Raw genomic sequence first — 16,542 nt, 5'->3', positions numbered from 1 at the left:
GAAGAACTTCACTTTTAACTATAATCTAGGGCTGTATGTTTTGGAAACTTCTCCCTGTAGTGACTATCCAAGGTAGAGTTATAAACTATCATTTCTCAATATAGATGCTTCTGGCCCTTCTTGTTGCCATGTGGAATGACAAGATCATATGCTTAAGAAACCCTCTAGTTCTCAATAAGCAATTACTGATTTCAACTACCGATTTCATATATAGCACTATGTATATGATAACTATATATTTATATACTAACATAGATATTACAGATCTATATTTCTATCTATAGATACTACTTTGATTACGAAATTGGGGGAAATATAATTATAAGTTCCATTAAAAGAGAAAATGAATTATAAAAAAAAAGAGAGACAGAAAGGGAAACAATAGAAAGGAAAGCAAAAGAAAAAAATGAGGCTATGTAGTTTGAAATAAAAATTTCTCCGGTTTATCTGGTTGAATCAAAAATATTTACTGTTTTTAGCAGTCACCTATTGTATTGCCACTCTGGTTTTCCCTTTCTCTTTTATGAATCTTAGTGTCTATTCAATGTCTATAGTAAAACTACTGGGCCATCAACCTCCACTTGGAACAATGCAACTCTACTTTCTTCCTTGATCTAGGGATAGGAAATGCTCCCAAGATAAGCCAAAGAAAATCTTTTTCCTAAACCCTGCTCTTTAGAGTAAAGGGTTAGTGGAGTGCTTCACACACGCTGGGTAAAAGCTGAGAGGAAAGATGTGTCTGTGGATCCTCATAGTCTTTAATGTGTTAGTCCCAGTCATTCCTGAAATACAGTAGTATTCCTGCTACTTGGGTTCCACAGATTGCCATTATTATTCAAGTGGGCTTATTTAATTTACTTTTTTGAGTAAACTATTACAGAATCTCACATTCATTCAACTCTCTTAAACTATCCTTAGTTTATAACATTTTTTGTTCTCTCCTTGATAAACCACAGATTGAGTCTTGTAGTTGAATATAGGGGGTCAACTGATGTTGTGATGGCAAATTAAAAAAATGCCAGTTATCAGGGATAAAATGAAAATATGTTATTAGTCTCTATGGAGTGTTATATGGTAATCAACACCCTGAGAGAGAGAAACATGATTTGAGAGTTGGCTTATATGAGCATAGTGGGTCGTGGGATTTCTCCAGATCTTAACTGAGGTTCTATATGGTATAGGAGGATCTACACACACACACACACACACACACACACACACACACACATATGTTTAATAATGAAACTAATTTTGTTCTTATAGGTAAATTTTACCTTGAGATTATGTCACTAACCCCTATCAAATGCTGACATGTTCCTAAATTTAAGCACTTGAGAATAAGAAATCCAAATGATAAATATCACTTAGTAATCCACCAAGGCCCCTTGTCCCTGAATACTTTACGCTCTAATGCTGATTTGTAAGTCAAATAGTTTAGTTGTATGCCAGTGCTTACAGTCAGCCTTATCAACCTCATAGCACAAAGAGATCTTGCAATGTAATATCTCATCATAAAAGGACAGTTAGATAATAGAGGTCCAGACTTCAAAAATGGCTTAGCTGGCAAATACATATTTTAAACGGACTGGTTGGTTGACTTAAATATTAGAACTGTCTTTCATCAAGTCTTGATTGGCTGATTACTAACCTTGAACCAACAGTGGCTTCTTTAGAAAGCATTTCACTTATGGTGATGAAAATAATATCTTGTATTATTAACAGAGGCTCCTAAAAACCTTCATTTACGATCCACATAATAATAATCTGGCATATGCATTACCCTTTAGAAATTGAAACTTCACTGTATCTATTTGAACTGCTAATGCGAAAACAGACATGCAGAAAAAAATCCTTAAATAATAGGAAGTTCTTAAACATAAGTTTTCATCTTTTTATTATGAAAAGTTCACATTAATTATGCAAGCCTTTGTGCCAAAATATACTTCCCTGGTCTTTGTTGCTTTCTTACCCTGATGAATAGAAGAAAACTTATTTAACATACCTGGATCACAATTAACAGATTTTACATAAATTGTTTCTTTTTTTATTTTTCTGATACTGCTTTAAGAAGCTCAAGTTAATCAAAGTCTACATCTAACAGGGAGAAAATAATTTATTGATTAAAAGTGGGCAATGATGCATGAGCCTCGTAAAGGGTAAAATTACATTTACTGGAGAAACGTTCTATACTTCATCTTCACCCACACTAGGAAATGGTGTATTGTTCTGCCTACAAAAAGAACACTATGAAAGGAAACCTGGAGATCGGGATCTTTTCAGACTTAAGAGTAATTTCAAATGGATCACATTAGAGAAACAGGAATTCTCACACACTGCCCATCTCACTGCAACATACGTCTTGCTGCAGTTCTAACTTTTAAGTTTAAATTGGGTATTTTTTGATGGAGATGGTAGTCATTAATTTCCTCTGGACAACAGATGAAGCATTAAATAAAGGGATGATAGTCTGTTAATAGCAATTCTGCTTGCTTCACAAGCAGTGGAAAGATTTTATGCCTTATTAGGAATGTCCTTTACTCATTTTCAATTAGAAAACTCTTCCAACACAATTATATCCACACTGTTTATAAGTATCTTAATACCCAGTTGTAAATAAGAATGTTATCTTTTAACAGTTATAAATGTCCATGATGTTCATAACACAGACTTACTGTACAAAAAATTACTAAAGAGATATATAGGTATTATAAGAGAATACAATCTGAGGAGGAAAAAAAAAATGTTGTTTTAAAATGGCAATTTTTTTTCTACAGGCAGTTACTTCAATTACATTTAGATTATCAAGCAGAAGAGTTGATTTATCTTTACTTAATCTGTTACTATTATCCCCTAGCTCTCAAAAATATAAAGATTAACTGAAAATATTGTCATAGAAATTATTTGAGAGTTAATTGTACATACAAGTGAAAAAAAAAGTACAGAGCCTTTTCAAAATATGTCCATACCTAAACCCAAAAAAATAGGAGAGAATCTGTGGCCTTCTTTTAGGTGAATAGCATTTATAATCAAATATTATTAATAAGTTAACCCCCAGATTAAAATGGAAACTAACAGGTTCGTGCTTTCAAATAAAATAGGAAAATAACATTATGATAATTTTTAAAATAAACATATTTGAAACAAGATATTTCAGGGTTTAAATAGACCTATATCTGAAAACTGTTTTATACTTTAATATCATACTTTGAGGGAATTCGTATTAAGTTATAGGAAAATATTTGTATATTAATTCATCCTTTCCTGACTGAAACCCTCTCAAACAAACAAACCAGCAAACCCCCTTCATGATACACAAGATGGAAATATATATGTATACATACATACATATGGCATAAATTATATAAAAATAAATATTTGAAATATGTATGAGAAAAATAAGATCAAGATAAAAAATATCAAGATTTTGATAAAAAATTCAAAAAATTTATGAAATTTTATTTCATAAAATGCATCCATTTTAAACAAATGCAACCAACTAAATTGGAAGGTCAAGTAACCTTGGTATTCCTGCTCTGGTGAAGAGTATAAAAGATCCTTAAATCCACCCACCATTAATGATCATATTTAATTCTACTAATCCCCTTTCATATTTCCTCTGTTCCAACCTAATAGAATATTGTTTTATTAATTTAATGTTACTAGAGAAATCTCACTAAGTTTAAGCCATGATAGTTATCTTTATCATCCCTAGAGTATCATAGGACTCAGCACATAGTAGACACTCCATTAAAGCTTAGTAAAAAAACAAAAAAAAACAAAAAAAACAAACGGAGCAATATATCAATCCTTCCAAATGAAAACTAAATATTTACTGAAATCTTATTACTCAATTAATGGGTATTGTGGGAGTTACAAAGAGTGAAGTAGCTATTAACCAAAAGATATTAACAACCTTGTTGAGGACGCAAAAATAACATACAGGCTTTAGATGTTATACCTTAGTATATGCTTTATAAATTTAGAACATTAGAGAAAATAGAGTAATGTAGGTTGAAATTCACACTTTTTTAAGCCAACATGACATGAAACTAGAGAATATTGTATTTTGTAGCATCTCTCTGCAAAAGAATAAAATACTATTTTTATTAATGAGAGTATAGTAACATGTTTATTAAATTTTATTCATTTTGAAAGTAATTTTTTGTTTTAATGGAACTTGGCTCGTTACTTTATTCATGAAAGGAAAGTATTTTTCTGGCTTTGTACACAAACCCCTTGTGTTTGCAACCCTCCCAAAACCTTATACATGTTTCCTATGGTTAATTTACCACATGCTTGCTAAAGCAGACAATTTTTAATTTATTGGTCAGATTCACCTATTATTTGTATGCTATATTATACCAAACATTTTCCTGATTCACTAAAATTTCTTGGTGAGGATGCAAGGAAATTGCACTAAAGATGGTTGAGATCAAGTGGGCCCTCAGATCTTAATTATAAACTATCTTTAAAAAATGAAAAAAAGAACTGGCTCCCTTGGCTATTTTCTAACCAGGAAACAAACAAAAATGGGAAATTTATTTCCGACCATAAATCCCAAATGTTTCATTTTCATTTTCCCCCAGTTAACTTTCTCACCTAGCTAAGCAGCATTTCCTGCTATTATTAGCCGCTGGTCTAATATCAGCTGACCAGTATCCATCAAACTCCTTGCTTCCATGAGCTTAGGGACTCCCAAGGAACCCCATGTATGAAGACTTCTGCTTACAGCTTCTAATTATTTTCTAACAAATAATGGAACATTTAAGTTCAGAGAGGTTAGATTAAATTCTTAAGTGGATCAAAACCCTAGGTAAAATTGTAGTCACTACAATCACTGTAGAAAATGCTAAGCTTTTTATCAGACAAACTGATCTGATAATTTTGCTACCTCAGAGGTGCTCTTTCTTATTTCTAATCACACTGTGCCAAGCTATATGTAAACTGTTAAGCTATGAGAACTAAAAACATGGCTTCCTAGAAGCTTCAGCAGCATTTAGATATTTTTAAAACAGTATCTTGATTCTTTTATTTTTACTGAAAAAAATATAATTGAGCTCTTTAGGTAGTATGTATAGTACAACTCATTGTTTTAACAGGCTTAAGGAAATAGAGATTCTATGGTAATCATTTTATACAAAGTGGTAATAATGCGATTTAAATATATGTGTTTACAGTATTGAGAATACTCAGTTTATTTACATTAATAATATAATTATAACATGTGCATAGTATATAATATATAATATTAATATATACTAATATATAAATATATATTTGCTCCACTATGTAGATACACATAATTGTGTGTGTGTGCGCGTTACTGCATATATCACAGCATATTAAACCTTCATTTCCTGAACCAAATCACTGCTATATGAATAACTAAAATCACCTTATGCCACATAATGCAAACCAGGGTTTTATTCAGCTAGTCCGCTCCTCTAACAGAAACAATATTTTGTATCCTTGAACCTGTAAACAGAACATTAAGCACTAACAGATGCATCCATATCAAAGTTTGATCTGAAATTATTTGCTAATTTTTTGGAAGTTCTATTTTTAGGTCTATGCTTGTCCTGTTGGCAAGAGCTTTCTACCTGAATTTTAGGGGCAATCTTCATATTATAAATAGCTCTTTCCACCGGTGCTATCAAACTGAGTGAGGATTCTTCCTAAACCGTCATAATTAGCAAACACTGTTCAGATTGGAGTCAGAAACTCTACACGAGCAGTGTAATTCTCCAGCTCTGTGGTGGCACACCAATACAACCCCTAATGATTTATAAAATTCACCAAATTGTACAGTTTACACAGCTGGAAAATATCTACAATATAGAAAGCCAATGCCTTTAACCAACTACTAATTTTCATTCATCAAATTTAAATACTGGCACAGTATACTATGTGTTCTTGAGAGACATCGGTTTATTCATACAAATCCAAGAAATGCTTTGGAGAAAGAGGAGCAGAAAAGTTATTAAGTTACATGTTGAGGCTTACAGAAAGAAAACTGGTTTGGATTTAGGTGGTCTCCTTTATGTACTTCAAGAAAAAAATAAGCCTGTTAGAATGTAAAACTTGGCAAGTACGTTGCCTATTTTCAAACATTTTAGTACTCATTAAGACAATAATTAAAGCTCAAGTTTTATAATATCTATTAAATTCACATAACTAATACCTGAAATGATTTATCACTATAGCCAATTATTTTTATAAATTTATTTTTGCCAAAATCAGTGATAAAAATCAAACTTTGTTTCCCCTTTTTATATAGGATCTGATCCTTGCGTCCTTATTCCTACTGGAATAGAGGTAAATAGGCAAGAAAGAAGGGTGTAGCTGAGGGGAACACTACTGGAGAAGCAAACTATGCAAAATTACTACATAAAATTTCAGGAACTCAAGATTAAAAAGAAGCTAAAAATGAAACATAGTACTACCCTCCCATATATAATGGAAACATTTGCAGAGAAGTATTCAAAAGGTTCCCACTGGGGGGGGGGGGGTGATACTGACCTGCTGCATGCATTGAAAATCTACAAAGGGTTTTCTTTCTTAAAGGGCTTTCAGAGAGTACACTGAGTCCTATTTAGAGGGTCAATATAGGTCTATTTTTCAGAGATATGTTGTTACTCTGGATTCAAGACAGGTACTAAATTTGAGTTTATAGAAGTAAACCAGAGATGAACAATATAAATACCTAAGGAAAATGATCCAAGTACAACATGTCAAATAAAGATAAGACTGTTGAGGGGGAAACAGTACAGAAAACAATTAGACTGAAATGAAGAAAGCTTAAAAGAGGAATAATAAAAGTCTTTTTAAAAAATAGGAAAAAATCCATTCAGTCAATTAACAAAGTATTTATTGGTTCCTAACTACATGCTTGCATAGCAAGCTATTTTGCTATTAAATATGCAGTGTTGGGGTCAACAGACAGTCTCTGTCAACAAACATACTATTGGCTAGTGGTAGAGTGGGACTCTATAATAAAAACTAGCACAAGTAAGTGTACAATAATCTATCATGATGGATGCACAAAGGAAAATATCTAAGTGTTGTTTGTAGGTTATAATTTAGATTAAGGGGTCAGGAAAACTATCTTTGAGGAAGTATACTTAAGCTGAGAAAATATGGATAAGTAAGAGTTCATTAGGTGTATTCAGGGAAAGGACACTCCATGCAAAGGCAATAACTGTCTTGCTTGGTTGTAGGAGTCGAAAGAAAGTCGATGAAGAGAAAGAAGGCTAGGAAAGTAATTAGGAGCTCAGGAAACTAGGATCTAGTATTTTGCTCTAGTGAAGCTACTGAAAGTTTTTATGCAGAGGTGGAACACAATTCAAGTCTTATATTAAAAAGTAGGGAGATCAAACTGGAAGCATTCTCATAAATCAAGCTGAAGAGGCCAATGATTTGGATTAAGGTGGTAGCAGTGGAACAAAAATAGATGAGGATGCCCTCCAAATGTTTTTGGCATAGAATAAAAACTCACAGAATCATTTGCTCTTGAGTTAGTTTGAGGGATTGTGACATTCAAAGACAACTATCAAATTTCTGATAGGGACAATAGGGTGGAAAAATATACAAATCATTTACATGCAGAAGAGATTTAGAAGAGAAGGCAAAGAGATACATTCTTGAATGTGTTAAACTTGAGATGCCCCTGAGATTTCAATTTGGAGATGTCAAACATAGAGATGAGGTCAGATTCATAAAATACACTGGAGTTGAAATTTAGCAAACCAGTGACATAATCTAGGGAAAATATGCAGATTGGAAAGAGGTCTAGAACACAGCACTGAGTAATTCAATATTTCCAGAATTGCTAACCATCAGCATGATTTTGAGAAGCAAGAAATTTGAGGTTTTTGAAAGAATGTGATTATAAGAGTGGACCATGAATCCAAGTTGTTTGTGGAGGGATGTGAGGGGAGGTGGCAGGTGAGAAGTAGTGAGGAATGGAAGAGTCAATGAATGGGTGACATCTAAACGGGTAGATGTTTCTCAAGAAGGTACTATAGGAAAGGAACCAAAGGGGTAGGAGAATGTGGTTTGAGAATGGGGTGTATGAAATAGTGAATTCAGCTGTGATGCCATTTCTGACCAAGTTCTATACAAACAACAGGGGGTAAACTAGGGCTAATGATATAAACTAGAACAGTTACTGGTAATTTTTTTCTATTCTTCTCTTTTCAGTAGAGCCTTGAAAGACTAAATTCTATTTCTAATATAATTTACAGAACCTCTATTTGAAGATACTGTTTGGTTTTTATTTTAATGTTTTTTTTTTTATGAGAGAGAGAGGGAGAGAGAGAGAGAGAGAGAGAACGTGAGCTGGCTGGGAAGGGGCAGAGTGAGAGAAGGGCACAGAATCTGAAGCAGGCTCCAGGCTCTGAGCCATCATCAAAAAGCCCAACTCAGGGCTTGAACTCGTAAGTCAGGAGATCATGACCTGGGCCAAAGTCCGACACTTTACCTACCGAGCCATCCAGGCACCCCTGTTTTGTTTTGTTTTTTTAAAGTAACTATCCAAAACTTTCTTTAATTATTTTAGCTATAATTTTTCTTAAGGAAAGGAGCATTATTTATAACTGAGTTCTCAAGATTGTGGCAGCAGTATAGAATCCTGTGATATCTAAATAATGGGCTCTTTTAAAAAAGGAATTTTGCATTTTTTCACCTCTCTAATTATTTGTATTCATGAATGCAAATGAGCCAAATCTGTGAGGACTAAAGATATCATTGGATTAAATTATATGAATTTAAAAAGTAAACATTAGTATGATAGGGGAACTAGCTAAAAGTTATTGTAACTGTGAAATCATAGGCATAACATATGTTATTTTTATCATGTGAAATTAATGTGATTATACAAAATACCTTCTTCAATCATTCTCTAAATCTGCTATAATCTGAGAGAAAATATAAACTCTACTAATAAATTATTTTGTCTCAACCCGCTAATATGATATCAATTGGATTTAAAACAACTCGCATGAAGACAATGGATATCATAAAGTCAATATAGAGAAGAGCAACATATAAGCACAATTCACATGGACATTTCTTCAGAAAATGGTAAAATGCCAGTTGCGTAAGAAAAATACATTTTCCCATTGTATAGGGAGAGAGCAACAAGTTATTCTTCTTTTAATAAAAATATGACCATTTACACAGTAAGTGTGGGTGATTTGGAACATATTTCTTTGCAGCACCTTACTGGGAACTAGGTGGTTGATTTGGCATGGGAAAACTGGAATAAAAGCCAAGAAACTGAAGCAGGAAGCTGAAATATTATTGTTCAGTCACTGGAATTTAGAATAATTATGTTTTTTTATCTCAAATTATTTTTAAGAAGGCATATAAGTTAATAAAACATTTAAATACATGTATACTTCCAAGTTATATATATATAATAAGGTCAAATGATAGTGCACTTCCATATCAGAGAAAACGATAACATCATGGTAATAGAAATTCAGGGAAACTAACAACCTTGTCTGATTTGACCAGACCATGGTTCCCAATTCTAGGAATCTTGCTCAATAGCATCATTTTTTGGCATAGGTTCCGTACCATTTGATGCATAAAAACAAAGCAAAGCAAAACAAAACAACAAAAAACATCCCTGTGTTCTTCCAATGAAATGGTGCTATTTGAAACAAGAACTAGAAGTGTGTATAAATATAGGTATTCTTTGGGTCGCCTGGGTGCCTCAGTTGGTTGAGCATCCAACTTCGGCTTGGGTCATGATCTCACGGTTTGTGGGTTTGACACCTGCATCAGGCTCTGTGCTCACAGCTCAGAGCCTGGAGCCTGCTTTGGATTCTGTGTCTACCTCTCTCTCTGCCCCTCCCTGACTCATGCTCTGTCTCTCTCTGTCTCTCAAAAATAACTAAACATAAAAAAATTTAAATATATATATATATATATATAGGTATTCTTCTTAAGAAAGTAGACCTTTAGAGTCATTATCTCATAATGGTGTTCAACGTGATCTTCCTTTATAGGAATTAAGGACATACTGGCCATTCATTACCAGTGTGTTATTATTGTCATTATAAATCCATTAGACATATTCAGGGGAGTTGAATAGCAGCCTTGTGACCAAATTGTCCTTTTCTTGGTTGTAACATAGCATTTAAGAGAATACAAATTGTTCCCTATTTATTTTTGCCTATGGTAAAAATTCTAAGAAAATGTAAAAGTCCTCTCCTTGCCCTGGATATCAACAGAAGTATTGGATATAGTGTTTTAAGTTGTTGCATTTTGTCGTTTATTATACTAACCAGTAAAACACAGCTGTATCTAATAAACTCAGTAGTAATAGTTATTGAATTTAGAATATTCTACCCCAAATATAAAGTTGCCTGGGGAATGTGAAGTGGGCAAAGAGATCTAATGCTTTTTTTTTCTTTCAATTTATTTATTTATTTTTTTTAAATTTTTTTTTTAAATTTATTATTTCTAGGAGAGAGAGAGAGACAGCGTGAGCAGGGGAGGGTCAGAGAGAGAGGGAGTCACAGACTGAAACAGGCTCCAGGCTCCGAGCTGGCAGTCAGCACAGAGCCCGACGCGGGGCTCGAACCCACGAACGTGAGATCATGACCTAAGCGAAAGTCGGACGCTTAACCGACTAAGCCACCCAGGCGCCCCTCTTTCAATTTATTTTTGAAAGAGTGAGAGAAAAAGGGGTGGGGAGGGGTAGAGAAAAAGAGACATAGGATGAGAAGGAGGCCCTACACTGATAGCAACAAGGATGATGTGGGGCTCGAACTCATAAACCCTGAAATCATGACCTGAGCCAAAGTTGGATGCTTAACTGACTGAGCCACCCAGGTGGCCCAGAGATCTAATGTTTAATAAGAGTATACAGTCTCCATAATCTTTGGAAACTTTATTTTCCTTCTTTAAAATGATAGAAGATAAATGCATATAAACAAATATACATACACATTAGTTTGCAAGAGATGATAGCATGGTTGTAGTAGACTTTATCTTAGTTTGAAAGTTAAACCGGGAGCACTCTACCATATGGAAAAACCCAAACTATTTCCCCCAAATTTTTTAAACTTTTAAAAAGAACATACTGTTTAGAGTCTGTTGGTCACCAAATTTATCAACAATTTAGGAAAATGACTCCTTTCATGGCTCAATCAGAGCCTCATCTAAAATTCAGCAGAAATCTAAGACTTCAAGCTGCCATCCCCACTCCGGTTTCCATGGGAATAGACTTCAGATCAGGAAAAAAAAAAAATGGATGGGGCTAGGAGCTTTCAAATAATCATTCAAAAATCATGATGAAGCTTTTAAAGCTTCTTTCTTAGGTGATTATTTTGTAGTCTCTTAACCCCTTTTTGCCAGTGTGTTTCCATGGAAATATGACAAAAATGGCTGTCCGAGCGTCCAGCAGAGATTATTAGCATTCTTGTGAATTTCAGCTTTGACTGCAGTCTAGTCTGGGCAAGATCTTTTTTTTTTTTCTTATATCAGTTTTACATATTAACCTACACTCTTACATTCATTGTCTTTTTCTTCATAATATTTTCTTTGAAAATTCCCTTCACAACTGTATACCTATAATGAAGATCAAACAGATTGTGACATCACTGGAAGAGGCTTCTGTTTTACATTTTACTATGTGAGCCAGGACAGGTAGCTGCAGAGTGTCAGAACTTTTAGACACCTGAAGAAGGAAATATTCTTTAGTTACTGGATTCAGGGTCTGTCAGGTGTTAGTAGATAAACAACAAGGGGCAACAAGGATGGTATTCAAAATATTTAGTAACTAGTAAGGCAAAGCACCAACTGATCGGAGCAGCTGGCTTGCACCAGTTAATTATCAGTCCTGTTGTATAATAGCCAAGATTGTTTAAATAAAAGCTGCCCCATATATGATAGTAATCATTTTACCCAAATAAATTATCCATGGTCAAAAACCGAGCTCCTATAAAACTTACAAAAGAGCTTACAAGAGAAACTGGGTAGAAATATATAGCAATCTATCTTTAAAAAAAAAAAATCAAAGTGCATATGATTGCATCATCTTTCATATGAAGGTTATTTGAAAATCAAAATCATTCTTATTATTGAAAATATTATGCTAAAAGAGAAAGAACATAGAACCCTTGGAAGGATATCTTATGTTGAATGTGAAAAAATAAGAGCATGCTACATATATATTTTATCTGTCCTACCTTCTGAAATCTGCTGAACAGCTCAATCTATAATTTTTGCTGGGGGAAATCTTAAAGTTCTGATTGACCTTATAAAGTATTTTTATTCTTCAAAACTCTCTTATTTTTCTATAGTTGGAGCTTTTTACCCATATGGTTTGTCTTCTGAATTTGAACTGAAAAAAGGAAATTTCCATTGGTAATTATCTGACTTAGGTAGGTTCCTAATTTAAATTTAGCACAAACTGACTTACTATAGAAACTAATCTTGATTGATGATTTCTGCTAAGTGGATCACAATAATAAAATAAAGCAGCCCAATTAATTTTTCAAATCATCATTACTACTCCCAAATGCAATTTGTCCTTCTTTGCATAGTGGTTAAACATGAAGCTCTTGTGAGCAGGATTTGGTCTTCAGGCCTTCAGCCTTCAGCTTGCTTGTATAAAGCAAGTTTACTGGAACACTGTCATATCCATTCTTGTGTTTTATTTTTTTAGGTACCTATGGCTGTTCACCTACTAAAAGGATGCAGCTGAGTAGTTTCCATAGAGACCACACTGCACAAAAAGCCTATTTGTCCTTTGGTCCTTTACTCAAAATTTGCTGACCTCTGCTCCAGGGTTTAACTATAAAGATTATACCATTTCTAGAGAGGAAATTTTGTTAAGTAGTGAAGTCTTTATTTTTTCAATTCTAAAAGCAGTCTATTAATAATGCATAAACACGTGATTGCCTGGTGTCTATACTTACATCCATGAACTCCACATTGGCTTTGGGACCGGTTGTTTCATTAAGAATCTTAATAGCCACAGGAATCTTTACTGTTTCTCCTTCAGGTACCCAAATACCCTTTGAGGGAAAAATCACATTAAATCTTTATGAAGGCATATAAAAATTTATACTAGAAACAAAATTTGATTTAAACACTCAATCTATTAATTAAAACACAATTTAGAAGTTCTACATTCTTTTATTCAATCAACAAAAATTTATCAAGTACCTACTATATTTTACAAGTTACATAGCAAGTTTGTTTTTTGCTTTCATTTTCTGAGAATAATTCATAATTTATTTTGCTTTCAAGCTGTTTAGTATTCTATTATAAAGTTTTACATTATAAAATTCAATTTGTATGTGTGAAAAACACTTTCAATAATGAAAAAATGAAATAAGACAATATAATATTGGATTTGGATGATATATCAACTTCTCAAGACTCTGAGAATGATGGGGCGCCTGGGTGGCTTAGTCAGTTAAGTGACCGACTTTCACTCAGGTCATGATCTCTCCATTCGTGGGTTTGAGCCCCGCGTCGGGCTCTGTGCTGACTGCCAGCTCAGAGCCTGGAGCCTGTTTCAGAGTCTGTGACTCCCTCTCTCTCTGACCCTCCCCTGCTCATGCTCTCTCTCACTCTCTCTCTGTCTCTCTCTCCTAGAAATAAATAAAACATTAAAAAAAAAACTCTGAGAATGCTGTTTCAATTTTGGGTCTTTAATTGTCTCATTTGTAATTTAGAAGACTGGGCTAAGTAACATTGGTGTTCTTTTCAGCTTTAATATTACTTAATTATTCTGCAACTAAAACAAACAAAAAGATAAAAAAGCATATTCTCACATTCCTGAAATTTAGACTGATTTAAGAATTAGTTTTCTAAGAAAAGTACTAGGGAGTATTGAACACATATGAATTCGTTTATATTGTTCAATATTGTGTATGTATATGTCAAGGAATTTTACTATGAAATAATATAAAATATTTATATTGGTCTCTGCCAGTTCTCTCCTCCTATAAAAATATACTTATAATATCTGAACAAGGCAAAGTATAAAGTAGGTAAGGTTTGATTCAGGTACAACATTAAGGTAAATAACTGCATTTCTGAGTAAACAATTCAACTATTTGAATTAGGACAATAATTTTGATAAGATATATAGGGATGCATTGATTAGATGAGAATTTTTTTGAAGTATATTGTCCCAAAGGAACACAGAAGCAAATGTGAGGTTATATGGGGAAAAAGAAAATCTCAGATTTTAATTTTTTAGCCCTGACATCAAAAAAAGTATTCTTAATCGAGTCTTAACATTAAAATGATAGGGGAAAAGCAATCTCTTATTCCTAAAGAGACATCTCTAGTCTTTCCTAACATCAATTGGTTGTAGCTATAAAATAAAAATAAAAATAAAAAGTTTTTCGCTTTGTATTTGTATGCTAAAGCATGTATACTTGTATTATTGAAAGTTACAATAATACAAGAGGAGAACTAAACACAAGAATTATATTAAAAAATCAGAATAATAAAGAAAAAAGACCCTTTAACCATTAGAAAGTGAATTTAAGGGTTACATTTTTCTTAGAGTGAATAGGGAAATTTATATGTCAAATAAAAAAAAAAAGCATTGTTCCCTGTGGTATTTTTTTTAAATCATTAATGCAGAAATGGGGTAGGGGAAACAGTGAAAGCCCAAGATTCATAAGCTACATGTTTTTAGTGATGGTGTTGAGGATAGAGAGCAGGTTTACCATCACTCAATAAAGTAACTACAGAGGGGATGACTGTATAAATACATAGCATCAATATTAAAATATTCCTAAAGTATACTTTTGAAATAAGAATATAAATTCAGTGTGAATTAATTTGTACTGCTTTTTAAATAAGAACAGTCATTATTTTCTAGGCCTGACCAGACAAAAATTCAACTATGCTAATATTCAGGATATTCGTTCAGATCTTTTATGTTTAAACATAGCATATCTCCAACCAGGAGAAAAATCAACCAAATAATTAGTTAAGCTAATTTGTATTATGCGGTCAAGAATAGTTCTTTATATTTTAAGACAATATGTCTTTGTAGGAACTAATATATTAATTACAACTTAGGGCCAACCATACACACTACAAGCATAAAATTCAAACATAATTATGGAAACTTCAATACAAGTAATTTCAATAAGGTACAAAGTCATGGACAACAGGCAAATAATTGTTCATAATAAAAAATTCATAACACTTTATTAGTAAAAGTCTAAATGGGTAATTTTCCCCTGTTGAGGTCACTAGATCATATTTATTCTTGAGCTAAACAGTATCCATAATTTAAAATAAAATTCACTTTTCAGATCACCCATCTTAAAAATGAAAGGGTGATTGTATGCCAGGGACAATCCAAAACTAAGTTATCTTTAAATAGGAAGTCCATTATTTCTAGCATATTATAAATAGGAAAACAGGATAAGTTGTGTTTCTTCGACATTACAAAGAATTTGAAGACTAGAAAGCACCAAGTCAGCCAAGAATAGTTTCCATTCTAATTAGGTGCTCAATTAATTTTGAGTATAATTGAACAAAATATGTATACTAAAGAGATTAAGAAATTTCTTCATTTTGGTCCTAGAATAAAACAGTTTTATTCTAAAGAGTTAATTATTTTTGGAACACTCAGCGGAGAAAATTGAGATCAATATTCTACTTGTTAACATTTTTTTTGTTAAATAAATATCTGTTTTACATAGAAAAAACCCAAACTTTTTAAAATGCAAAATTTCTAAGATCCAATCTATTTTATTTTATTTTATTTTTTTAATGTTTTATTTATTTTTAGGAGAGAAAGAGACAGCGTGAGCAGGGGAGGGTCAGAAAGAGAGGGAGTCACAGGCTGAAACAGTCTCCAGGCTCTGAGCTGGCAGTCAGCACAAAGCCCAACGCGGGGCTCGAACCCACGAACCGCGAGATCATGACCTAAGCGAAAGTCGGACGCTTAACCGACTAAGCCACCCAGGCGCCCCGATCCAATCTATTTTAACAAAATGTTAGTAAAAGAAAATACAGGCTTGCATATAGCTTTAAAAAATATATAAAACTGTCAAGTAAAATTTGGGGAAATATCATAATGGACATTATAAGAAGGATTTAACACTAACCCAGCAGACGTTCTTATACTTGTTATTTGCCAGTAAAAATAAATTTCACCACAATTAACCTTGGGCCTGGCCTCTGAATTGGTTTTGTAATTAAGCTAAAAATGTAAACACGCAGATAACATTATTTGAGCTTTCCCTTTCCGAATAGATCTCTCTTATTGGAAGCACATGATGTCACCTTTCATTCTCCGACCTGAATTTCACAAATAAAATTACTTTTTTAGTTTGCATATAATGGTGAGGAGATCAAAACTGAAAGTTTTGTATTAAATCATATATGGTAACAGGTAGGCAAAAAGTGGCTTAGGAAGTAGTCCTATCCTGCTAACCAATCAGCATATTTGTGTAGATTTTAAAGAGATAGGTTAGTAAGGTCCTAATGGGGAGACATGTGGATGAAAGAGCCGAAGAAAAGGGCAAGGATTATGGGACATCACTC

At 33.2% G+C, this 16,542-nt stretch overlaps 1 protein-coding gene across 1 annotated transcript in view; it reads right to left on the bottom strand.

The window, feature by feature from the left end:
• Window positions 1-16,542, bottom strand: part of ERBB4 (erb-b2 receptor tyrosine kinase 4) — a 722,586-nt gene that overhangs the window by 181,682 nt on the left and 524,362 nt on the right. Inside the window, exon 22 of the mRNA XM_039252967.1 lies at window positions 12,933-13,031. Within this exon, the coding sequence (XP_039108898.1) occupies window positions 12,933-13,031 (99 nt within the window). The remainder of the gene's footprint in view (window positions 1-12,932; window positions 13,032-16,542) is intronic.

The sequence above is a fragment of the Hyaena hyaena genome, unplaced genomic scaffold (assembly GCF_003009895.1).
Source record: "Hyaena hyaena isolate Hyena2069 unplaced genomic scaffold, ASM300989v1 scaffold_435, whole genome shotgun sequence".
Lineage (NCBI taxonomy): Eukaryota > Metazoa > Chordata > Mammalia > Carnivora > Hyaenidae > Hyaena > Hyaena hyaena.
This window is presented reverse-complemented; position numbering and strand designations above follow the sequence as displayed.